Here is a 27,872-nt window from a genome sequence, read left to right on the forward strand (position 1 = left end):
GTTGGACGTCTCTGCCTGTTTCCAAGTGGAAAGCTGTGTTAAGACACTGGAGAAGATTAGTCAACATGGATAGGGATAGATTGAATAGAAAGGTATTTATATGGAGTGAGAGTTGTCAGTTGCGTCATTGTGAAAATTGGAATTTTAGTGTACGCTCTTTTTTTACCCAGCATGGTATGGAACTGTATTGTAATGTAAAATGAATGTAATCTCTCTGAGACAAGTTGTTTTTCAATATAAAACATGATTTGGTACTATAAACCAACGGTCACATTTATCTCTTTCGAATCATGTTACAATTCATGTCATTTGAATTGTTATTCGATGAATTCGACACATGGCAAATTGTGACATACAATTTTCTTTCGGCATATATTCAACAGTTCCAATTGAACTTTTCTCTCTGAAGCAAAAAGTAACAAAAGAGCTTTGTATTATCCCATGATTACGTGGCACGAGCCTCCCTTCTCGGGAATTATTTTGGGATTTTCCAATAAGCACCTCCTGGCTATCGCTCCATGTTTACACACTCACTAATGCTGCAAGTACAGCAACGAGACACGTGTTCACAGTAAATGACATCCTGCTTCCACTGGTGTGACATCTGTAAACTTCAGTTGTTGCTGAAACAGAGGAGTCAATCAAACCTTACCGACACATTGTCAAATCGTTATGCATATATTCTAGTCAATGCATATATTTCAAGTTCTGGCCTGAAATATCGATGTTTGCAAATATACGTTTGTGTGAGTACGGTTTTACGCACAACCGTATTGTTCGTGACACTAGATTTGTTCGTTGTTCCACACTCAGCAATATTCCAGCTATATGGCGGCGGTCTGTAAATAATCGAGTCTGGTCCAAACAATCCAGTGATCAACAGCATGATCATCGATCTACACAATTAGGATACGATGAAATGTGTCAACCAAGTCAGCGAGCTTGACCACCCGATCCCGTTAGTATGTTCTGCTGAATGGGTTGCTGAAGGACAATTCTAACCCGGATCTTCACGGGTGTGCGTGACACTAGAACTGTGCTTCGAGGAAACTAAGTAAATGGGGATTACGTGCCGGATAGGTAGAGTGAGTGAGTGAGTGAATTGGGTTTTACGCCGTTTTTAGCAATATTCCAGCAATATCACGGCGGGGGACACAAGAAATGGGCTTCACACATTGTGCCCATGTGGGGAATCGAACCCGGGCCTTCGGCGTGACGAGCCAACGCTTTAACCACTAGGCTACCCCACCGCCCCGCCGGATAGGTAGAATGTCAATAATCCACCATAATACCTCACGCCCGCATTTTGGCAATGGGGCAATGGTAAGGTGCGAATGGGGTGGCCTAGTGATTAAAGCGTTCGCTCGTCAATCCGAAAACGCAAATTGTATTCCCTGCATGTGAATACCGTGTAAAGTCCATTTCTGGCGTGAGCCACCATAATATACCCTGAATATTGATAAAGCGGCGTGAAATACAGTCATTTACTTTATATTATAGTTAGAAGCAACATTACAACACAGTGCGAAGATACAGGTTCGATACCCACATGGTTATAATTTGTGATCCATTTCTGGTGTTCTCGCGGTGATATTCCTGAAATATTGCTAAACATGGCGTAAAACTATATTCACTAACTCATTTATTATTACTGTAAAATGTGTGTGTCTGTCTGTGTTTGTGGTCTAGTGGTTAGAGCTTCCCCCCAGAGAGTTGAAGGTCGCGGGTTCGATCTCCGGCCGCTTCATACCAAAAGACGTTACAATATGGTACTTGTTGGTCCCTGCCTGGCGCTCGGCATTAATGGTTACAACAAGGACTGGTCGGCTCGGAGTCAGTATAATGTGTCTGAGTGGGGTATTCATGCTTCACTGTGGCATGGTATCTCAGTGGGCTAGCACTATAAAACCGGCTTAGTCTTTGCAAGTACAAGCAGCCGCTCATGTGAACTAAATATTCTCAAGTATGACTTTAAACCCAATTTCACCTCACCTCACCTGTGAGTGACAATGTGTGTGTGTGTGATTGTGGGTGTCTGTATGTGTCTGACAATGTGTATGGCTGTGTATGAGTGACTGTGAATCTGTGTATGAGTGTTAGTGTATCTATGTGGCTGTGTATGAGTGTGTGTGCGTCTGTGTGGCTGTGTATGAGTGTGTGTGCGTCTGTGTGGCTGTGTATGAGTGTGTGTGCGTCTGTGTGGCTGTGTATGAGTGTGTGTGCGTCTATGTGGCTGTGTTTGAGTGTATGAGTGTGTGTGCGTCTGTGTGGCTGTGTATGAGTGTATGAGTGTGTGTGCGTCTGTGTGGCTGTGTATGAGTGTGTGTGCGTCTGTGTGGCTGTGTATGAGTGTGTGTGCGTCTGTGTGGCTGTGTATGAGTGTGTGTACGTCTATGTGGCTGTGTTTGAGTGTATGAGTGTGTGTGCGTCGTCTGTGTGGCTGTGTATGAGTGTATGAGTGTGTGTGCGTCTGTGTGGCTGTGTATGAGTGTATGAGTGTGTGTGCGTCTATGTGGCTGTGTATGAGTGTATGAGTGTGTGTGCGTCTGTGTGACTGTGTGTGTCTGTGTGTGTGTGTGTGTGTGTGTGTGCGTCTGCTCCAGTGTGTGGCTGTGTATGAGCTGTGTATGAGTGTGTGTGTGTCTATGTGGCTGTGTATGAGTGAGTGTGTGTGTGTGTCAGTGCTGTGTATGTGGCATGAGTGTGTCTGTGTATGAGTGTGTATGTGGCTGTGTATCAGCTCCAGTGTGTGTCTGTGTGTCTATGTAGCTGTGTATGTGTGGCAGTGTGTGTGTCTGTGTGTCTATGTTGCTGTGTATGAGTGGCAGTGAGTGTGTCTGTGTGTCTATGTTGCTATGTGGCAGTGTGTCTGTGTCTATGTTGCTGTGTGTGGCTGTGTGTCTGTGTGTCTATGTGTGTGTATGAGTGGCAGTGTGTCTGTGTCTATGTTGCTGTGTATGTGTGGCAGTGAGTGTGTCTGTGTCTGTGTATGTGTGGCATGTTGCTGTGTGTATGTTGTGTGTATGAGTGAGTGTGTCTGTGTGTCTATGTTGCTGTGTATGAGTGGTGTGTGTGTGTGTGCTATGTTGTGTGTGTGTGGCGGTGTGTGTCTGTGTGTCTATGTTGCTGTGTATGTGTGGCAGTGTGTGTGTCTGTGTGTCTATGTTGCTGTGTATGAGTGGCAGTGAGTGTGTCTGTGTCTATGTTGCTGTGTATGTGTGGCAGTGAGTGTGTCTGTGTGTCTATGTTGCTGTGTATGAGTGGCAGTGAGTGTGTCTGTGTGTCTATGTTGCTGTGTATGTGTGGCAGTGTGTGTGTCTGTGTGTCTATGTTGCTGTGTATGAGTGGCAGTGAGTGTGTCTGTGTCTATGTTGCTGTGTATGTGTGGCAGTGAGTGTGTCTGTGTGTCTATGTTGCTGTGTATGTGTGGCAGTGTGTGTGTCTGTCTTTGTGGCTGTGTATGTGTGACAGTGTGTGTATGTGTGAGTGTATGGGGCAGTGTGTGTGTGTGTCCACGCGTGTGTCTGTGTGTCTATGTGGCTGTGTAAGTGGCATTGTTTGTCTATGTGTTCGTGTGTCTGCGTATGAGTGGCAGTGTGTCTGTCTCTGTGTCTATGTGTCTGAGTATGAGTGGCAGTGTGCCGTATGTCTGTGTCCTTGTATCTGTGTATGAATGACTGTGTGTATATGTTTGCCTGTATGTGAGTGTGTACGCATGAAGCGATACTCACTGCCAGAACATGTAAATGTGTCCTCTACTACCGCAACGTCTACATAATTCTGTGACAACTGCAGATGCAAAACAAGAAATGAGACTTACAGCCTGTAGATGTGGCTTTGTTCTTTTGGATCAATGGCACGAGAGTGTTCCAGAACACACACTGCGGCTTTCTCATGCCCTGCTCTGTGGACAGTCCGGACGAGGAGAAGACCAGGAAACGTTCATCCATCCAGTTGTACGTCGGCCATTGGTAGTTTGGTGTTTCCGGAAGGTTGGGGTTTCTGTGAAATAGACCACCAATTAGCGCCACAACGAGTCTCCACTCTCTTGGGTTTTATTTTAACCTGAGTAAATTATTTCAGTTAATGATTACGTCACATACATCAAGTTGATGTTACATGCCTCAGTACACCACACCCAACAATATACAATACACATGATGATATGCACGATTTGACGTCGCTGTTTGCAGTATTCCAGGGGGAACACCAGAAATGGGCTTCACACATTTTACCGATGTGGGGAGTCGACCCGAGTCTTCATCGGGACGAGCGGACGCTTTAACCACTAGGCTACCCCACCGCAGCTACAGCACACATGAACAACATGTAACACACAATATTATGAACAATATACAACACAACAACATGCAACATACAACAATAACAACACACGGGAACACACACACAACAGCATACAATACACAATCCCTAAACGGCACACAGTTTTTCAGAATCAGCTTAAAGCGTTCGCACGCCCCACTCACAACCCGGGTTCGATTCTCCACATGAGTACATGGGTGGAGATTATTTCTTGTGTTACCCGCCGTGATATTGCAGAAATATTGCTAAAAGCGGCGTAAAACCCAACTCACCTACTCACTCGTTCGTTCATATTGCCATTCGTGCTTACCCGGTTTTCGCAAAGTTAGTCCAATATGTCATAACATTACGAGTTGTTGATTTATCCGCTTCTGTGGCAGTAAAGGCATCACCAATGGGTACACCAAACACGATATCTACCTCGAAGGAGTGAGGGACACCTACCCATGGCGGTAATTGTAACGCGGAGAGACGATAGTTGAAGGAATACAGGTATGCGGGGTTTTGAACAGAATATGAAGCCGCAAGTTCGGTGGCAGGACACACAAACTCACTGTCTCCCAAGATGTTAAGTGCACTGTCCACGTAGTCTGGGTGTAGAGATGGGACGTGGACGTCAGCATACTGAGCCATCATGGCTTCCACCATGGTTGATGACTGACCATTGTAGGCCGCGATCGCTTCCACGGTCGTTAGAAACTGTGTTCTGTTGACATTTATTTGACTTTCAGACATGGGAAATAATGTTGGCATGATAAATGGAAGGAATAGACTGCCTTCATCTTTGTTCACCCCCAGAAGGATTTCCGTTTGCTTAAAGTGCCTCTTTTCCACGAGGGATGCTGGAGAATTTGGTAAAAAATGACCATCAACGACAGGAGTGAATGCAGCGAGAGCAACACCAAAAACTTGACCCTGCTTTTGTAATATTGTCCCCGAAGGAACATCGTTGATACATTGAAAAATCTCAGCACCGGATCCTCCCGAACAGTTGCAAAGCTCCGCAAGTCTTCTAGTGGTACCGATAGCCCTAGACGGTTCGGATGTCGCCCATAACGGAGAGGGGGTGCCACTTTGAAGAATGGCACGAGTGAAGAAGTCACTTGATATTGGCGATAACAAATGGAGACCAATCGAGGCTGCACCTGCACTTTCTCCAAATAAGGTGATCATACTTGCATCTCCACCGAATTTTCCAACATTGTTCTGAATCCACTTCAGGGCAAGGGCCTGGTCCATGAGACCTTGGTTACCAGGAAACGTGTCAGGTCCAAGATATAGAAATCCATGAGCTCCTAAACGATAGTTCATAGACATTACGATGACGTTCTTCTCAGCAGCAAGATACTGACCATTATGCAAAGGTGTGTTGATAGATCCGGCCACAAATCCTCCGCCATAGATCCATACCATGGTAGCGAGTTTCGTACTTGCTGTGACATTACCTGGTGCCCATACATTGATGTAGAGACAGTCCTCACTGAAGTTGGAAGGTATTACCCTCCAAGGCATTCCTTCGTCAAACTGACTCGTTTGAAGGCAAGATGGTTTCATTGAACGTGCTTCCTTTGACTTCCGGTCTCCAAGAGTCCATTGGTTGAGGGTACTTGAACCTGAGATCACCTATTGGTGGTCTGGCATAAGGAATACCATAATATGTGTCAATGGTCTTGCCAAGGACAGTAGATGTGAGACCAACAACTTTGCCATGCGTGGTGTCAACTTCCTGTCCAGAAGTTCTCTGAGTTATTGTGAGGAGGAAGGAGACCAGAGTGCATAGCAGTCTCCTCGTCATGGTTTGTCTGTGAAATAATTAAAATTATAACATTTTACATACATGCATGACAATTGTATAAGTGAGTGAGTGAGTGAGTGAGTGAGTGAGTGAGGGAGGGAGGTCACACCGGGTTAAGTTGGAAATGAGTGAATATCATTTCAAAACAATTATTACAATAAAGTATTATTGTATAGGCAAGCATAAATAGTCATCTATTTGAGTGACCTCAGACGGAGGTGCTGAAATGGATCACACCAATATAACGTGCTTTACAACATGTTCAATATGAGTAGTGTCATAGTAATGGGACGACCTATTTACTTTGTTTATTGTTGGACACTGTGTCAAGGTGATTGAGCAAGTGAATGAGTGAGTATGGTTTTACACCACTTTTAGAAATATTCTAGCAATATCACGGCGGGGTACACCAGAATGGGCTCCACACATTGTACCCATGTGAACAATCGAACCCGGGTCTTTAGCGTGACGAGCGGACGCTTTAACCACTAGGCTACCCCACCGCCAAGAGCAAGTGAGTGAGGTTCAATCACACTTGCACAATGGTATGTTCGCAAACTGTCGGCTTGAGGGATAAATAACAGTGAGTTTTCAGGTGACTTGAACTCACGTCAAACTAAATCTGAAACTCGATCCATTCCGTTTGGGGACAACTAACCTCTTGCTTTTACACACAAATCTGTAATGTTTTGCAATTGCACAGACTCGATTTCTTTACAAACAACGTCATACAGCTGTAACGCTACTGAAACAAACTAATGCTCATGATATAGTCACATTTATACAATCTGTTTTTACCAGAGATTACTCATGAATGTTGAAAGGGTTTTGTAGCTTCTATTAAGTGCGTGAGATGGCATTCTTATCTATATACATACTTCAGCGTAACGAACGAACGATTAAATCACAAAGCTACTCCCAAGTTCTTATGTATAGTATGACCAGAAATTATTGAGAATTTTAGGAATATGTTTAATTGGACTTCTAGTATAAACAACCTTGACCAGCTATCAAATGCTTGGTTTCATTCAAAAGAGACAACTCCGTTAATCCTTTTTCATTAGTTTGTGAAGAGTTATCCCCTTTCTTTACTTGCTAGCAGACGACATTTTCAGTGATCCTCAGTATGGATGACTTAGAGAAGAGGAAGTTGATTTTAGAGTATTATAACAAGGACATCAGATCAGCTAAAGTGATTTCAAGTAGAACAGGCATCCCTTTGTCCACTGTTTATCGTGTTTTGAAACATATTGCAAATGGATATGGCACTGAGCAACAGGGAGGCGCAGGTAGGCCAAGAAAATTGACTGTCGGTGACAGGAGGCGGCTTGGTATTCTTGTTTCCAAGAACAAACGAAGGAGTTTAGAAAACGTAAGGCTGGATATGATTGATAGAGGAACTGTGGATGTCTGTAAGGAGACAATTAGAACTGAGCTGCATGCAATGGGTTGGCAGAAAAGTCGAGGAATTCCATCACCCATCATGAAACCTGAACAAAAGGAGCGAAGGCTGAACTGGTGCTTACAGCATAGAAATTTTAACTGGGACAATGTGAATTTCTCAGATGAAAGTTCTGTGTGGCTGTTTCCTAATTCACTGAAATTCTGGACCAAACAAACTGAAAAACCTTTGTATCAGCGCCCAAAGTACAGTTCGAAATGTAACTTGTGGGGTGGCATATCTGTGTTAGGGGCAACGCCCCTCTATGTATTTGAAGGGAATATGAACAGTGAGCGGTACACAGATATTCTCGAGGGACATGTACTTCCATCTGCTCGCGTGTTCTATGGAAAATTTAGGATTTTCCAGCAGGACAACGACCCAAAACATCGTTCAAAGCATTCACAGGCCTGGTTTCTGACCCAAAATATGACATTATTAGATTGACCAAGCTATAGCCCTGACCTAAATCCAATAGAAAATGTTTGGGGACTTATGAAGGAAAGTGTCAATAAGAAAAATCTGACAAATATTGCTGAAATGAAAGAAGAGGTGGCCCGATATTGGGACAGCATGGACCACGACTTTCTAACTTATTTGATCAGTAGTATGCCCCGCCGCATTGAAGCCTGCATTGCTGCCCATGGTGACTTGACAAAATACTAACTGTTCCCCTGTCTTTGAATCTGGAGTTATGTTCTGCTAATATTCACATTTAATACGTGAGTAATGAGTGAAAAAAACAATTAAAATCATTAAATTCTCAATAATTTCTGGTTGTCCAGGTCATCCAGGAATCGCTGCAACATATTATCTGAGTAATAATCTCGTGTCAAGCTAACTAAACGTAAAATTACCTCTATTTTTTCTACCTCTTTACATATTTTGTGAAAGAAAAAAGGCACATCCTACCTTGATGAATAACACAACGGTACAGTTGTACAACCGTGGAGCACTCTGTTGTGTTTGGAACACACCCGCCTTTGTAGGTTTTAATTTGCATACGAGCAGAGGAGCCGTCGCTCGCATTGAACATCTTTTGTTTACATAGTAAGGTGATATACACTTCGTAACAATCTGTTTGACCTGTCCCGCTTACATTCATCCAACATGTGTGACCCCAAACCAAGTTCCATAAATCGTGTTGCCACATCCACACCAGTGTAAGAAATAGTTTCCAAATTTTGCTGGCCAATCGGGATAGCTATGCCTGAAAGTTACTAGCCCACAAAATAATTCACTAGCCCGAAATTTGAATGTAGAAACTAAGCCAAATATTACCGAAAGGTAAAATACCATCATTTATCAGGCCATAATATTGCATGTTTTAAAGGAGTATTATAACTTAACGAGTCGGAGAGAGTAATGTATTAAAAAATGAACCCATGAAAATTCACTAGCCAGTCGGGCCAGTGACTGTGGAGATTTCTTGGCCCAGCTGGATTTTTACTAGCCACGGGCTAGCGGGCCAGTGGCTATTTCGCACTCTGTTCCACACTATATTATAATGTTATGAATCAATAAAACAAAAATGATGGTGCTAGGTGGACGCGACAAGGTGAGTGTATCCTGTTTCATTAGTTACAAATACTCGCGAAAGCGAGTCAATTGTTCACCTGTAAAAGGCTGGGAACATACGTTACAAGTTGAAAAAGGGGATTGCGTCGAACATTAGTGCATTTTAGCTATTCCAGTGGTTGTCACAAATTAATCGATTTATATTGACAAAATAGCCACCTTTACCAATCACCTTACTCTAAAAATATTTTGTTGTCTTACAGACATGTTTGAGTATGTTATTGTAGGAGGAATAAACATCCTGATAGAACACAGGTGATCCATTGAGCACAGGTAAAATGTAACTGCGTCGAGTATTTTCCTCTGAAAGAGGAGCTTTCAGAGTTCAGCTTTCTCCTTTGTGGAAGGGTATAGGGGCTATATATATCCTCCTGCATACAAATTCCCACGCGGCCTGCTGAACAGCCTGTTTTCTCAGTGGCAGGGTGTACTGTTTATATTCTCCTTCTCAGAAATCCTTGAACAACCTGTTTTCTACGTAACAGGCTATACTGGATTTATTCGCCATATCAGAAATCCTTGTACAACCTGTGTTCTCCTTGGCAGGGTGTGCTGGGTATATATTGTCCTTCTCAGAAATCCTTGAACGACGTTTTTTCTCAGTGGCAGGGTATAAATTATAAAAATTTATTCTCCATTTCAGATGCCCTTGCAAAACCTATTTCCTCCGTAACAGGCTATGCTGGATATATTCTCTTTCTCAGAAATCCTTGAACAGCATGTTTTCTCCATGGCAGGATGTATTGGATATATTCGCCTTCTCAAAAATCCTTGAACAGCCTATTTTCTCCGTAACAGGGGATACTGGATTTTTTTCTCCTTCTCAGAAGGACCGCCTCCGTGGTGTAGTGGTTAGAGCGTCTGCCCGGAGAGCGGAAAGTCGCGGGTTCGATCCCCGACCGCGTCATACCAAAAGACGTTAAAATATGGTACTTGTTGGTCCCTGCCTGGCGTTCGGCATTAATGGGTACAACAAGGACTGGTCGGCTCGGAGTCAGTATAATGTGTCTGAGTGGGGTATTCATGCTTCACTGCGGCATGGTATCTCAGTGGGCTAGCACTTGGCACCCGTGAAGATGCGTGTTCGAATTGATCTTCAACAAAGCGTGCTTGCTGTAAGAGCCGAAAACGCGTTCAGGTGGTCAGGCTCGCTGACTTGGTTGACACATGTCCTCAGTTCCCATTTATGCAGATCGATGCTCATGCTGTTGATCACTGGATTGTCTGGTACAGACTCGATTATTTACAGACCGCCGCCATGTAGCTGGAATATTACTGAGTGCGGCGTAAAATTTAACTCACTCACTCACTCACTTTGAGAAAGCTAAAATATTTTCACCTATGGACGAGATCGTATCCCAACTGCGTAGATCGAGGTTTATGATGTTGATCACTGGCTTGTCTGGTCCAGACTCGATTATTTGCAGATCATCGTCCTATAGCTGTAATGTTGCTGAGTGTGGCGTTAAATAAACAAGCAAAAAAAATCAATGACTTGGGTTTAACACCGGTGAAGCATTATTTCAGTATCATCTCTTTTCAACGAGACGTTGCCAAAACTTCGGAATGCCAAAACATAGATCATATATATTGATAGGGCAACGAATACGGACGTTAAATTTCCAAATTTTAGGATAAAACATTTTAAATACGTTTTGATTAAAATATATTCGGGTCCACAAACTGCTCAAACAAATGATTCTTTACCAAATAAATAAAGTTCCCTGAACATTCTGGATGCTCGGAAACACATATTTTCAGTGAACAATAATTTGCTGAATGGTCGATCTCTGGAAGCATCATATCTAGTGAACATTGGGAAATTGGGAAAAAAGAAAAAAATATTTCAGCAAAAAACAAAACAATACGTTTGATGCAGTGAAAATAGTCCATCTCCCTATATATTTGAAGTATAAATGATGGTTCATTGTGTTGCCAAATACATATAATGCAACGTGTTGATTCCAAAGTTGAAACTTAAAAGTCAACGGGAACCCGTCCGTGATAGAGTGAGTGAGTGAGTTTAGTTTTATGCCGCATTCAGCAATATTCCAGCTATATGGTGGCGGTCTGTAAATACTCGAGTGATCAACAGCATGAGCATCGACCTGTGTTATGGGGAACCGATGACATGTGTCAACCAAGTCAGCGAGCCTGACCATCCGATCCCGTTAGTTGCCTCTTACGACAAGCATGGGTTACTGAAGATTAATTCTATCCCGGTGTCCGTGAGAGAAATAAGTTTGGAATCATCAAACAACCAACAATGAGCTGTAAATAACAAATTAACTATTGTATTGTAAATATTATATATACTGAGTTCACAAATGAGCACAAAGGTAGAACTTTGTCAGGAGATAATTCTGAGGCAGTACATATTCAGAAGCACTACAAGTGCTTCTGAATGTACTGCCATTTGCCTGGATTGGTATTTGCACAGCCTAGTCCAACATGCAATGTGAACCATACTTGTCGTAAGTTGCGACTAAGGATCGGGTATGTGTCAACTAAATCAGCGAGCCGGACCACCCGTTATTCGCCTCTTACGACAAGCATCGGTTGCTGAAGACCAATGCTAACCCGGATGTTCATTGGTCATGTGAAAACGGATCCTGTACCCTGATATTGTATTTTAGGCCCAATACATCGAGTACAGCACAATCTGGATACAGACCAGCAATAAAACAACAAATTGCCGTAGGATGAAGGGTTTAGCTTTGTGTGCTGGCGATTAGTTGGATGACTCTGATAACTCTCTACCAACTTTTTCATCGAAGCATATTTGTTATTTCAGGTAATGGCTAAATCTTAGTACAAGGGATGGTGTAAATCTACCTAAGGTTCATGTAGGTAGCAAAGGCACTGTAATTCCCCACTATCCCTAGTGTGATGATTTACCTTCAGTTGCTGGCAATCCAAACCATTTCGTCTTTAGATTGAATTGTCCTCCATAGTAAAATAGTTTCAAATTTACATGGTAGTTTTAAACACCATATTTGATAGTTTATTTGTTTTACAGACCTTCGATGCCTGGATTTTATAACCACATGTATTTATGACGTATGCCAACATTTTCTAGCCATGGTATGGCTGTAATACTGCCGATGTGACTATGATGTTTTGCTCACTCACACTCTGAGAACTTTCCGGGCTAGTAAAGGTCTTCAGCAGCCCACACTTGTCAGGCCTGATAATGCTGTAACGTGTCTGTTTTGTGTATACACATATTTATAAATCGGCATGCGACACTGCAATGAAATACGTATAACATATTCCTCCTTTTCATCCTCTTCTTTTTATTAATCGCCTAATCACTGTTTTCACCACACTCCGTCCCGCTGTGACACGCTGCCATATTGCTAAAAGTGGCGTAAACTAAACTCACTCACTTACTCACACCGCCCTGGTGATACACTAACATAAAGACACGTATGTATAATAAGCACATTTCAAAGCGCGTCTCACTCGCTTCACTCACGTTTTGAATGACACTAGTGTTGTACTAACAGCGGAATCTAACGGAGGACTCGCCACGTGTTTATTGTGACAAAAACCTGTCAACAACTTACCTTCTTCTTCAACTATACGTGAATTAACCGCGCCAACTGAAGGGGAACGATCTCCTTTCAGATGCAGGACAAAGGAATTAGGTCACTCGCAGCAAGGACATGCACACTAAAAGCAAGGCTACGACTTTAGAACACTCGCTAAATAACTGGTGTGGTGTCGAGGCAGCATCGCCAGCTGTTCATAGATCGCGTATTACATCATAATCAGAACCTTATTCCGGTATGCTAGGATGTTCAGTGAGTGAGTGTGCTTAGTTTACGCAAAATTCCATCCGTATGGCGGCGGTTTGTAAACAACCATGTCTCGACCAGACAATCCAGTGATCAAGAGGATGAGCATCGATCTATTGTGATACGATGACATGTGTCAACCACGTCAGCGATCCTGAGCAATCGATCCTGTTAGTCGCCTCTTACGACAAGCATGGGTTGCTGAAGACCAATTCTAACCCGGATCTTCACGGGTACAATGTTCCTAAAACATACACATTCTGAAATGAAACCATGAACGTTTTAGTTCATATTCATGAAGACATCTCGCCTTTAGGTCGCGAGTGACAGCAGAAAGTCGTAATCACCCCCTAAAGCTGGATGGGGCGGTGGGTAGCCTTGTGGATAAAGAGTTCGCTCGTCACGACAAAGGCATGGGTTTTAGTTCCCACAAGGGTACCATTTGTAAAGCCTATTTCCTGTGTCCCTGTCGTGATTCCAAAAATATTACCATGGAGCAAAGGCCTTCTCCCACGCCAGCGTGGCCTCTAATGAGTACGATGTGCGAAGTCAATATCTTGTCAGTCTCAAGATATACTTACTGATCTACATGATAAACATTTCATCCATGTTTTCCCCATCGCTGTGGAAATGTATGCCCTGGTATGATTTAAAAATATTTTACCCTTTCATACAAGGTTGTTCTTTCCTTATCTGAAGGCGGTGGGGTAGCCTAGTAGTTGAATCGTTCGCTCGTCACGCCGAAGACCCGAGTTCGATTCCCCACATGGGTACAATACGAGAAGCCCATTTCTGGTGTCCCCCGCCGTGATATTGCTGGAATATTGCTGAAAACGGCGTAAAACGATACTTACTCACTCACACCTTATCTGAATTGATAAACAATAGAAAGTACACACGTAGTGTTTGAGGTTATTTTAACAAAATATCCTTTAAAAAATGAAACTACATAAATATATTGAAAACTCTTTTGATTGTGATTTTGTCGATATGGTGTAACGGTATCAGTGTCAATGTTGAACCCCACGGTTGTGACACACTGAGAAGAAGAATCAACACTGCTTGTCAAGTCAGTGTTTGGATAGGGTATGTGTGCACGGTGCTCTCTTACTGTTGCTGTGCAAACAGCGACTAGGTCATGCTGGAAGTGGAGATCTATCCAGGTCAACCTTCATCTTAGATAACACATATACAGAGAGTATGTTTCCATGAGATCTCGGGGCTGTGGGGTAGCCTAGTGGTTAATGCGGTCGCTCGTTACGCCTAAGACCCGGGTTCGATTCCCTACATGGGTGCAATGTGTGAAGCCCATTTCTGGTGTCTACCGACGTAATATAGCTATAATATTGCTAAAAGCGGCGTAAAATTAAACTCACTTACTCACTCACTCCATGGGAACTACGTGTGGTTGCTCAGTAAAAACAATGAAAGTACATGTAGGCTGGTGACGGTGTCGTAGGTATAAACAGTATAAGACAACTTAAAATGGATCTACCCTTTACAGTCTCCCTGCCGATAAATGACCATTTTGTTTTCGCTGCAGATGTAGCCACCATCAAGCATAGATTTAATCATTCTCTTGTTTGATTATAAATAGTTATTGTTTGATTCCGTACGCCGTATTAACATTTGGGAGCTTGTTGTAATAAATTGTAAACGAAAAGTCACCGTGTTCTTTAATCCGATTTGTTGGAAAACATGATCGAATGGTATTCGATTCCAGGAAACTGCAAGACTATTCACTGCGTATTGACACGTACAAATATCGCCCAGACCATTGTATTGTTGCGTCGTCAGCAGTGGTGACGTCATTTAAATCATATTGTGACGTAAAGTCGGAATAACGTCACAAATGAGCAGTTCCAGATGCTACCATTGGAACCAGCTGAAACAGCCAGCTGATGACACTTCACTGCTGTACCCGTACTCGATGTCAATGAGTGCAGACAGTAAAACCCATGTGGGCCTTTTGGTTTACTTTTGTGTTTACAATGTCGATAAACATCATGTGTTGGCCAATTTCCGGGTCTTATTGAGTCGGTAACGCCGTCGGTTCCAAATGAATTCCCGTGCTTCAAATTAGAAGATAAAGCTTCTCTGTTTTCTATTTTGCGGTCCTTTATCGTTGATTTAAGACCTCTAAATGTAATTTAAAAACCGAACGCGCAGTTTCTTCACTGGGAGTAGGGTCAAGAAATTCTTCTTCAAACTATTCGCTTCCCTACCTCCTTTGTCCATGTGGCTTCCATGCTCCCCCCTTTGTGCTTGTAATCACAACTATTGTACGTCAACTTATCAATTGTATAAACTCAACTCTAATCACAATCAATCACTCTGTACATCAACCTCCTCGGCTGTAATCACTTATCAAATATCCAATGTACATCAACCTTGTTAATTGTATATACTCACTATACAGCTATGTATATATTCTCCTTGCTTCAGTTGTTGTATCACTTGCTTGATAACGGTGTTAGTACCTACACCGAAACGTCGCACTCATTGCAATAAAGAAGTTGACTATCCATAGAAATCAGTTCCCCTTCATCTTCACAACTTCTAAAATGCCTCTCAGAAATTATTCGCTTTTTACTTAAAAAACATCAAAGAAACTGCCGAGGTAGAAATTGCCGATGTCCGACATGTTTGATTACAAACAAAAGGGTCAACGAGTTCATTGTATTCATACGCGGAGAATCGGTCACTTTAATTAGCGGTATTAAACTGCCACTTAAGTACGGTTTTGATGAGCTGTCAGCCAATCAGAATCGAGTATCACACAATGTCGTGCTTAAATACTCCATAACACCCGGAAAATTGGCCAACACATGATGTTTATCTCCTAACTGACTCATTCGTGATCTGAAAATCCAGTTTCAAATCTGTACATGCCGTTGAATGAAAGATTAAATAACATTTGAAACAAATACGACTGTTAGTAAGAACACAAAACTGCAAAATTCAGTTTCTGTCACTGATTGATAAATTATGTGTGTGTGTGCGCGCATGTGTGTATGTAATAGAAATAGTTTATTCGACGTTTATTTGGAGCAACTTGGTCATAGGTTTCTATTTATGTCGAATGAATAGAGAGTTAAATTTCAATAGGTTCGGGAGACGTCCCGCCCGTCTCCATACACATCACGTGAAAGGTTTTCAATGAGGACGGCCGCTCGTCTCTTCAAACTCAGGTTTGGCTTTGCAGGGACGGGTGTACTTCACACCAGGTGTATACGACTGTATCAGTGTCCACGTCTCCATAGTATCCGCCAAGGTAGGATCTGTATATATTCTTGTGTGACCAATTCTCGTTTGTCAAGCTACCATTGAACATGTGATGGGTAGATGAACATGGGGTAGGATCCATGAATTAACCGATTTTAAAAAGCGTTGCTTGGATTATTTCCTGTATTCTAAATTGAATCAAATTGAAATTATTTTATACTAACATCATTCAAGAATGTTCAAGGTACCTTGCAACGGATATTGGGTGGAACTGAGATTACAGAGTGGGCGCATCACCAATGTCATTTTGTACATTCTATACACAAAGAACTTAATTAAGCACCCCTGTATTTTTGCAATGATGGGTTTTCAACAAGTACATAAAAGTCGTGGTGACCAAGATGGAAAATACATGAGTTTTTCTGACCCGCATGGTCCTTTGACAAAATAATTCAATTTTGGAAGCCATGTTGTTTTTTATGGAAAAAAAACCCCACTGATTTTCATACAAAACCATGTCTGTAAAAGTATGGCCCTGGAATGTATAGTGTTCAATCTATTAGTGAATGTGAACATTCAGAATGCCATTTTGCATGTCTTAAACGATTCAAGGTGAATACCGAGTGTAACCTTCATGAATGACTACCAGCACTTTCCTTCTCATACCCCGTCAGCCTCCTGATCCTCTGAAGGGACAGTCTACGCCATTCCTCGTGTAAAGCAGCTTCTAAGTGGGCCATATTCTGTACATGAGGATCCCTTTGTTGCACACGACGCCCAATCATGTACCAGATATGCTCCAAAGGGTTACGGTCGGGACTCATTCAATCGTGAGATATGTCAGGGGGTGCTTAACTAAGTTCTTTGTGTATATATGAAAGGTCTGTTTGGTTGCTATTTAACTTTGCACTCAGCAATGTTGAGCTACATGACGCCTGTCTGTAAATAATCGAGTCTGAACTATACAATCCAGTGATATGATGAGACCAGTCAACCAAGTCAGCTACCATCCGATATCGTAGTCGCCTGTTATGACAAATATGTGTTGCCGAAGACCAATTCCCCACCGGGTCGTCATTGGTGTTCTCCTAGTGTTTCCCCCAGGAATTTTTAGCGAGGCGCAGCGTAATTCCCTTTTTATTTGGCATCATGCCCTTTTATTTGGTGCCTTGCCCTTCTTTGCATACAATAATTGATCTTAACACTTGGGTTTTTATCTGCAATTTCATGTTGAAGTTATGCGAAATAACTATGCACTTTAAGAATCACTATGCATCCCCCATGAACAACTTAACATAATACTTGGAAAGCTGTCATTGCATGCCATTATTGGAATAGGGGTGCCCCTTTTTAAATTCTGGCGTCCGGTCCTTTTTGGATCCTGAGGGAAATACTAGCCTGTGACAAACGGTACCGCCTTACCTATATATGCAGAGGCGCCCTCGGGAATTCCGGGTTAGAATACAATGGTCACGTTTCTTTGCCGTAAGAAACGGACAAGATGATTTGTTGATGGCATGTGATTGGTTCCCCGGAGGATGGATGCCTATAGTAGCCTTGTCTCGAGGCACTTATGTACAGACCGTCACCATCTAGCTTAGATATTGCTGAGTATTGCGTTCGTCAATGAACAAAGTAAAACAATTGTAAGTAACTGAAACGCTTCCACTGTAACAATTTAGAAATACACATTGACATTTATAAAGTGGTCAAACGTAAGTGACATGTCTCAGCTTTACTGAGAAAGTATAATCCCAAATATAACATGTGCTACATTTCACCACTCTCTAAATGGCATTGTGTATTCATAGCTTTCGACCGTGGGAGCCGTGCTAATTTACATTCATCAGAAGGATACACAAAGTCCGTGGTCTAGATTACCAGTTGTCCAACTTCCATTTTTGACTGCTGACTTTGTGTGCTGGTGATTAGGTGCCTGACTGTGAGGGTGTGGGTTTGAATCGTGGATGGAACCCAACCCAGTAGAAGTACTAGAATCTGCACTTTAATAAGCAAGTGTAATCCAAAATTCAAAAAAGCTAAAACACTTAATCACACAAAATGCCGGTGAAGACATGGTAATGACATTTTGTTGTTGTTAATTTCACACTCATCCTCTCACCCCTGCACTCACACACCCGCTCCCCCACGCACTCACAAACACACACCAGCTCAAAATAATCATGCATGTCTATACACTGCTTTTGTCGCAGACAAACCATGATGCAGATACTGCTGTCCACCCTGGTCTTCTCCCTTCTCACAACACAGAAAGCTTTTGGACAGGAAGTTGACACCACGCATGGCAAAGTTGTGGGTCTAAGAGCTTCCGTGCTTGGCAAGACCATCGACACGTATTATGGTATTCCTTATGCCAGACCACCCATAGGTGAGCTCAGGTTCAAGTACCCTCAACCAATGGACTCTTGGAGACCGGAAGTCAAGGAAGCACGTTCAATGAAACCATCTTGCCTTCAAACAGTTCAACCTTCACTTGGAATGCCCTGGAGAGCAATTCCGTCCAACTTCAGTGAGGATTGTCTCTACATCAATGTGTGGGCACCAGCTAATGGCACAGCAACAACAAAACTCACAACCATGGTTTGGATCTATGGCGGAGGCTTTACGACCGGATCCATCAACATGCCTTTGTATCATGGTCAGTATCTTGCCGCTGAAAACAACGTCATCGTAATGTCTATGAACTATCGTTTAGGAGCTCATGGATTTCTATATCTTGGACCTGACACGTTTCCTGGTAACCAAGGTCTCATGGATCAGGCCCTTGCCCTGCAGTGGATTCAGAACAATGTTGAAAGATTCGGCGGAGATGCAAGCATGATCACCTTATTTGGAGAAAGTGCAGGTGCAGCCTCGGTTGGTCTTCACTTGTTATCGCCCATATCACGTGACTTCTTCACTCGTGCCATTCTTCAAAGCGGGGCCCCAAATGCAATGTGGACATCTACTGAACCATCGAAGGCTATCAGCAGCACAAGAAGACTCGCAGAGCTGTCGAACTGTAGTGGAAAATCCGATGCTGACATTTTCCAGTGTATCCAAGTTCTACCGCCAGAAACGGTAATACAAAATCAGGCCCTCGTTCCTGTTGACGGCTCTGCACAATTCAGTCCAGTCGTGGATGGCTATTTCTTACCCGATTCTCCAGCATCACTCGTTGACAAAGGCCAAATGAAGCAAGCGGAAATCCTTCTGGGAGTGAACAAAAATGAAGGCAGTGTTTTGCTCATGATGTTCATGCCTACAATATTTTCTCCATTTACAAATCAACTAAATGTCAACAGAACACAGTTCCTGGCGACTGTAGGAAGCTTAGCGACATTCAGTGGACAGTCGCCTGCCGTTGTCAATGCTATTACCGCTCAGTATGCTGATATCTACGTCCCTTCTCTACATCCAAACTACGTGGACAGTGCTGACGCAGTCCTTGGGGACAGTTTCTTTAAGTGTCCAGCTACCAAACTAGCTGCTTCACATTCTGCAAATAACAATGTTTACTTGTATTCCTTTGATCATAGGATCCCATCGTTGCCACTACCACAGTGGGTGGGAGTTCCTCATTCATTCGAGATAGAATCGGTGTTTGGGCATCCTCTCGGGGATGCCTTTACTTCGACAGATGTGGATAAGTCAATAAGTCGGAGCATGATGACTTACTGGACAAATTTTGCTAAAAGTGGGTAAGTACTTCTTCTTGTAGATATCCGACAGTTATTTAGCAGACGTGTCTGTTAATCTATATTCACATGGGTCACTATTTACATGGTGACAGTACATACATTGAAACAACAAAAGTAAACAATTTTAAGAGAATTCCTCCTAAATTGATAAACAATGATGAAGTCAAGCAAAATTCACAACAAATAGTCATTTGTGAGTGCTTCAAGTAGGTCGCTCTATCTTCTGGTTTTCTCAGAGTGTCTGAGTGGGATATCTGTTTGCTATCTCTGCTAGTAGTGCTTTCATTCCCAGATGAACAATATATTCTTGTATTAATTGATATGGTCCTTTTTAAAACTTACCTTTACTTCAAACATCTGGTGCCATCACTTATATTCATTGGGGTATTCCCTTGATGTTCACATTATGGCCAATGGGAGACTGTTCTGCACACCTTAGAAACCAGGGTGCCTTTGCACAAACCGGTCTTATGGCTAAGGTGACCGTAACTCCCACCCTTAACATACACGTAAGATATTCTCAGCGCTACGGTTGCTTTGTACAACGGCATTCGGGTCTTTAGTAAAGTTGCGAAGATGATGTTTTTAAATAATGGCTTTGAACATATAATGAAACCATAAACATTGTCCAATAACGAAACACTGCACCATCCATCCCATATGAATATATGAGGTGGGTGTTACGGACAGTATACCTCTCATGTCAAGTCAGTAACCGCCACCGTGGAGTTTTACTAACTGTGCGGGACCTTATGGGGTATAATTGCTTTTCTCTGATTGGCCAGTCTCACTTAGTGCGGTAATGAAAAATCCATTTGTTGTGTGTTTTCTTTTAGAAATGTGGATGTGTGCACTGATAACTTACGAATCGCACCAGTAAGTGGAGAAGTGTTATGTTAAAGGGTGGTCAATCCATTTTTACAGAAACCCTAACCTTCCGGACACACCAAACTTCCAATGGCCGACGTACAATTCGATGGATGAACGCTTCCTGGTCTTCTCCTCGTCCGGACTGTCCACAGAGCAGGGCATGAGAAAGCAGCAGTGTGTGTTCTGGAACACTCTCGTGCCATTGATCCAAAAGACCCAAGACACATCTACAGGCAGTAAGTCTCATTGTTTTGCACACGTATGTGTCATAGAAATATATAGACGTTGAGGTAGTCAGGCTTCTAAACCATTGAGGTGCATTGGTTGAGATTCAACTGAAGAGTGTCAGTGTTATTGTCAAAGAAAAGTTTGTAATCTAGATAGATGATGCTGATATCTGCTAATTCCATCGTAATGTTTATTCGCACATTGGTCATTTATTTTCATTTGGCCTTTTCTGTATTTTTACAACATAATGAAAAAATCAGAAAATCACTAGCAGCGCTAAAATTTATGAACAATTTATTGAACAAAGTACGTACCTCAAGACGTATCAAGATTGAAAGTAAATAAAATATATGTATTAAGCAAGAGGTTACATTAACAGGCTTGGAACTATTGTCGATAACTCCACAAAATATGTTTACGAACGTCAATAATCTGACTGTAGACAGTACTTTCCTAAGTAGATTATGATGGCATATACGTAAATATACGTATCATCTACGTACAGGTAAAATATCGTCCACGTAGTTGTAAGTATCGTATACGTGGATAAAAGTTTCACGTAAGCAGATGATAGAAGAAAAAAACATGACACTAATAGGTAATGTGACGAGGCTCCTGAACAAAGACTGCCGCTGTGTTATTGTTGCTAACGTTATTGCAAAACAGGTTGTCGAAATTTCAGGGAGATTACATTCATTTTCTTTATTTTGTACTTACAAAGATGCTTACCTTAATATCCATAATATTCACACGCGTGTTGCATGTATCCTCTTTCATAATAAACAGTTAGCTTTTCTCATGTAAACATTTTATTTACATGCTTATTTCTGGTTGCCTATGTATATGCAAGTCTCTTTGTACCATTGTGTACATTTTAGGGCAACTTGTTTCAGTAAGGCTTACATGTATAAACGTTGTTTTCATTTGTAAAGCCTATTGTTTGTGTATGTCATTGTTAGATCCCATGGATACTTCTTCAGCAAAACCCCATGCCATTTAATTTGAATAGCGCGTGTACGCCAATCAAATAGGGATGTGATAATATTTACATTTGAATCTCATAACATGATCACTTGTAATCAATTTGTTGTACGCTGAGTACAAAATATGTCATTTTTAGCAAATGTTGTGGTTTCGTGTCACCTTCATTGGAAATGCTGTCTGGTTTACTGAGAAACATATTCATAGAACTGTGATATGAGTCATATGACAACTGACAAACAAAACTGGAATAAGGACCTATATGTATTTGGATGTGGCAATATATCAATAGTACTTACGCGTCGGTACATACATGTTCATGTAATGGATGGCGTCTTCATCCACTTTGGTGGAAAGAACGTTTTTGAATGAAGGATACAACATCATCCGAAACATATCGAAATATCTCGGTGGTTCTTCTTCGATGGAAGATTTGATTTAGGTCAGGTCTACAACAGGGGAGGTTTCACTTAGTCCACTTGTTCTATGAGGAAGATGTAATCACGACCACCTCCTCTTCGAAGGGATGTCTTGCCAAGTCCAGTTCTTCCCCATTGAAAGTTTGGCCAAGCCGAATTCATTCCCGGGAAACTTTTCATAGAGAATCATATGACTCTTGCTCAAAAGATATTTGACATCAGTATTACTCAGTAAAGCTTTCAAAACGTTTTATGTTAGACATGTGGGGACATATCACAATTTGACAAACCAGTGAGTGATATGTCCGATGCAATTCCCAATTTTACCCTTGCATTCATTTATGAAGAGTGTAACGGGGTTCGGGGGTGGGGTTCGGGGTTCGGGGATGGGGGATGGGTGGGTGGGTGGGGGTGTGACAGTATAATGTCGTGGACATCTGGTATCATAACAAGTGTATAGTAATTTATAAACACATACTCAGTCGAAATTGGACAGTCGTATCAAGGACCTTGTCGCTATTACTATACACTAAGAACATAGTTAAGCACCCCCCTGACATATCTCACGATTGAATGAGCCCCGATCGTAACCCTTTGGAGCATATCTGGGACATGATTGGTCGTCGTGTGCAACATATGGTGCATCCTGTACAGAAGCTGGCCCACTTGCAAGCTGTTTAACACGAGGAATGGCGTAGACTGCCCCTTTAGAGGATTTGGAGGCTGACAAGGGAGTATGAGGATGAGACCACAGAGAACTGTCATTGGCAAGTTTAGATGCTAAGTAGCACATCTTCCAATTGAGACAGGACGCTACAACAACACTCCTTTAAAGGAAAAAGAAACTTGTCCATTATGTAACGATTTTATAGAAGATGAGGGACACGTTTTTCTACACTGTCCAGTTTATATAGATGACCTTTGCGATAACCACATTTTAACTTGTACAGAATTGGACAATTTTTTATGATATTCAGAAAGTAGGTTTTATACTCTCTAGACTAGGAGTGATTTTATATGCATGCAAGGCCTGTAAAACTATTCTATCTATCCGAAAACAGAAATCGTATGTTATTAATGTATGACTTTATATATAAATACACATGTATATAGGTACATGTTTCATATATTTTCTAAATCGTTTTTATGTAACGTAATGAGTTATTTGTTTTTTGTTCATATATCTCTTTTATAAGTTTATATACTGTTTAGATTGTTTTTAGATGATGCGGTCATGATATATTAATATTTTATGTTTAAATAAACTCAACAGCAAAAAAACCCAACGTCAGTACGAATTCAAACTTAGATATGCACTGTAATCAAATCATAACAGCAATGGACATAAAAAGCGGATCAAAAACATTTTTTTGTGTACAATATTTTGATACATCGATGAATAACTCAGCACAAGGTCAAGACATCATGTGAAAGTTTGCAGTCCATTCAGACTCTTGACTTCAGTATCTAGTGTGACCACCACGAGCGGCAATAACTGCAGCACAGCGTCTATGCATGGAGTGCACCAATTGATTGATGAAGGCCATTGGCACCTGGAACCACACTCTGAGAAAGGCCTGGCGCAATAAATCGGCTGCGTTCGGCCTTGATATTACATTATTCAGTCTCCTCTGAATTTCATCCCAAAGTTGTTCAATTGGGTTCGAATCAGGATTAAGGGCTGGCTACTGCATACTGTTGACACCGATCTGCTGTAGGAAGTCCCGTGTAGCTCTGGCAGTATGGGCCCGGGCGTTATCATGCTGGAAAATGTTGTTTCGGCGACGTGCGAAATGTGGTATGACGTGGGGTCTGAGAGCTTGGTCGATTTAGTGCACCGCTGTAATGCCGCCTCTCTCCTCCCGACCAATGTTCTGGAACACCACAGGACCCACTCTCTGGTTCAGGCCTATTCCACCCCATACCATGATGCTTGCACCTCCCCATGAGTCTCTTTCCATAACACATTGGTCTGAGTAACGCTGGCCACGTCGTCGCCATATTCTTGTTCTACCATCTGCATTTGATACGCAGTACCGACTCTCACCTGTGAACAGAACAGTTCTCCATTGCCTGTATCGCCAGTTTTTGTGTTGTAGGGCAAACTGTAGACGTTCACGCCGATGACGAGGGGTGAGGATAGGTCCACGGTAAGGTCTACGGAAATGGAAGTTCCCGCTGTTGAGACGTCGGCGTACTGTATCAGTACTGATTGGTCTCCCGTGTGTTCCCACTGTCTGGCGTGCTGTTTCGGATGCCTGCATGAAGGGATTCTGTACAAGCTGTCGCACAACATGGCGGTCTTGTAATCTTGTGGTCACCCTTGGTCTGTCAGTACGGGGGCGATCATTTGTGGTGTTGTTGGCCCTGAAACGTTGCTGCAGCCTGTAGATGGTCCGAACGTCTACCTGGAAGTGACTGGCAACGGCTTGTGCAGTGTGGCCAGCTTCAAATCTTCCTAGCGCCTGGTTCCTCTCAGCTGTCGTGAGTCGCCGCATCCTGCTGACGTTGTAATGTAAATATTTCCACCGGGTTTGGGGGTGCATTTTATAGGGCTGGTCATTGTGAACAGCACGTGCAGCATGAGTTGCATGAAAAACATGGAGAACACCTTACCATCTCCGAGATCAGGTCACGTTTTTGAGACCATTTCCTGGGGTCCTTTCTGAGTTTGGGAAGGAATGTCTTTGCTCAGGTAAAGTTGGAGATGTTGTCTAAAATATACTATCAAAACAATAAATGAGTTCACAGATATCCGTTTCTGGGAAGGAAAATTCCTAACTGACGTTTCTTTTGCTGCTTAGTATATTTTATTAGAACACTGATATAGGGTGGTTTGTTGCACTTTAGTATATGTTCTTTATCTGTGTGTAACGTGTTATTATGTATTGCAACAAGGTGAGATTTTAATAAACTGTCTGTGTTTTGTGTTCTGATGCTATGAGAAACCTTAATAATTTTTTTTTGAAGTTTGCTTGTAAGTCAACACTGCACAGAGCTGAACTTGAGCATTCAGTTCCCGATTGACACCAGAGGAAAGGTTACCGTTAATTATGGTTCATATTTATTATCATAGTTTCTCACTGCAGACTGTTATATAGGAGAAGGCCGAACATACTGTATAACACTGAGTTTAGTGAGTGGGTGAGTCTGGTTTTACACCGCTTTTAACAATATCCTAACAATGCTACGGCGGGGGACACCAGAAAAGGGCTTCACACGTTGTACCTATGTGGGGAATCGAACCCGGGTCTTCTGCGTGACGAGCGGACGCTTTAATCATAAGGGTACACAACCACCCAAATAACACTGAGAATGAGACAAGTTTCCGATGTTAATACAGTGTATTGTAGCAATCATTCATTGACAAAACAAAACATTGTTAGCTAAATAAAAGAAAGTCGAACTTATTTTTATCGTGGATAAATATGCACTACAAATATTAACTGGGAGGACTTGTTCACACTGTTTTTGTATGCTTAGGCCCAAAGCACTTACAACCACATGTACTGTTGATAAGCGCTGTGTGTTTTCTCAGCATATCCTCACAAGGATCTTTTGTAATAGATATGTCAGTGTTGCGACATACAGTGTCGCTGTTTGTAGGACAGTAGGCGAGCATTGCGTAACCCATACCCTATTCAAGCAACGCTGAATAGACGAGAAATGTTTAGTCAACCTGTCTATGTGAGCTATAACAGTGGACTTATGTGGAATTTCGCCAACGTATGAGATAGGGAAGGTTTTCTATTGTTTCACGTCTGAGTATGTGTTTGTTGTTTCACGTTCACTCAGCATTAGTCCAGCTCTGTGGCGATGGTCTGCAATTAATCGAGTCTGGACCAGAAATCAACATCATGAGCATTGATCTACGCAATTGAGATACACGTGTCAAAAAAGTAGACGAGCCTGACCACCCGATCACATTAGTCGCCTTTTACGACAAGCATGGGTTGCTGAAGAACAATTCTTACCGGGATCTTCACGGGTCACGTTGGAATGAAATTGGTCTGGCGGGAAATGGGAAGAAAATAAGGGAACCTTTAGACATACAAAGTTCTATCCGTTGCCGCCTTGTACTGGGTAGTATGCTTGTGGCAGGGACATGTATAGAAAAGGAGCGAGTCCAAAAGGGATCTGTAATCAGTTGGACAATTAAACTTGCAAAACAATAGCGAATAGATCGTTGACTTTATGTGCTGGCGATTAGATGCCTGAGTGGCAACTTTTAGTCACCACTTACGGGCATAGCCTGATGAGGTACAGTAAGTTCATATCATTCAACGTATGTTTTATTTACAACTGGTAAACGCAGAATATTTGTCATTTACATTTTGACTACAATTCCCACAATATCGCCAGGGACTGAAGGGATGGTGTTAATCTATGCAGGCCATAAAAGTTCTGTTTATATTGCTTGAGTTTATACTACTACACCTCTCCCCTCCAGATTTTTTTTGTTTCCATAAAAAAAATCTCAACAATACTTGTGATTAATAATCTTTAAAACATTAATATCCTTATCATGATATTATCATGAAGTGGTAATTCTTATAATTGAAGGCAACTACATGTACTTATGTAGTCAAGGTCATTTTACTGTTACCTTACTGATGCAATTACATGATTAATGACACCCTCAGACAATTGTAACCTAAACAATTACTTAAACATACTGTAGAAACTTGAAACTTTAGAGTTCAATAACTTTCATGTAAACAAGTTCAGTCTTTAGATTTAGTCTATCTGGTGCTCTGGTCACACGGCTTGAGCGACGCAGTCCCTCAGGCACTGACAGCCCAGTCATAGTAGATTTGGGGATCTGCGGAGTCTCCACCCGGTTTCAACTTCTAGTGTGGCCTTCAGGCCTAGATACTGAATATCACCTAAGGCTATCATCACATCACATTGATTTGGCACAAGAGGGGTTATCACCTCTGTAACATTTGGCACATCAGACTTTACCACTACGGGCTCAGTCTTCACACTTCCTTCCGTCTCGCAACTCATCCCCCATCTCAACCTCACATGGTCGAGATTACGACGCACAACACCACCCTCTGTTAGGCGGAGTTTGTATGACACAGGGCCTGTTTGCTGTACGGCAGCATCAGGTAACCACTTTTCACCAGGGCGGAAATTTAACACATACACAAGATCACCAACTTGAATTTCACGATACATCATGGGTGCTTTTCTGCTTTTCTTGCTTCTGTTGCACTCGCAGACTCACATCTAGGTGTAGTAGATCCAAGTGCGTTCTTGGTCTTCTACCGAAGAGTAGCTCAGCTGTTGAGACTCCAGTCGTAGTCTGTGGCGTTATTCTGTACTTGAACAGAAAACGGAAAACTCTTGTATCGATGTTGCCTTCTGTCATTCTCTTCATTCGATTCTTCAATGTGTGAACAGCCCTTTCTGCTAAGCCATTCGATGCTGGATGATAAGGTGCGACACAGAGGTGGTGGATACCATTCTTCTTTATGAAGACTGTGAACTCGTCACTTGTGAAAC

At 42.2% G+C, this 27,872-nt stretch overlaps 1 protein-coding gene across 1 annotated transcript in view; it reads right to left on the reverse strand.

Moving 5' to 3' along the window:
• Nucleotides 1-255: 255 nt before the first annotated feature.
• LOC124259537 (acetylcholinesterase-like) overlaps nucleotides 256-27,872 on the reverse strand; it is a 50,023-nt gene continuing 22,406 nt past the window's right edge. The window contains exons 3-4 of the mRNA XM_046693678.1: nucleotides 3,821-4,002; nucleotides 256-623 (exon numbers count right to left, since the gene is read on the reverse strand). Of these exons, the coding sequence (XP_046549634.1) occupies nucleotides 523-623; nucleotides 3,821-4,002 (283 nt within the window). The 3' untranslated portion in view covers nucleotides 256-522. The remainder of the gene's footprint in view (nucleotides 624-3,820; nucleotides 4,003-27,872) is intronic.

The sequence above is a fragment of the Haliotis rubra genome, unplaced genomic scaffold (assembly GCF_003918875.1).
Source record: "Haliotis rubra isolate DU_JTF1 unplaced genomic scaffold, ASM391887v1 Scf727, whole genome shotgun sequence".
Lineage (NCBI taxonomy): Eukaryota > Metazoa > Mollusca > Gastropoda > Lepetellida > Haliotidae > Haliotis > Haliotis rubra.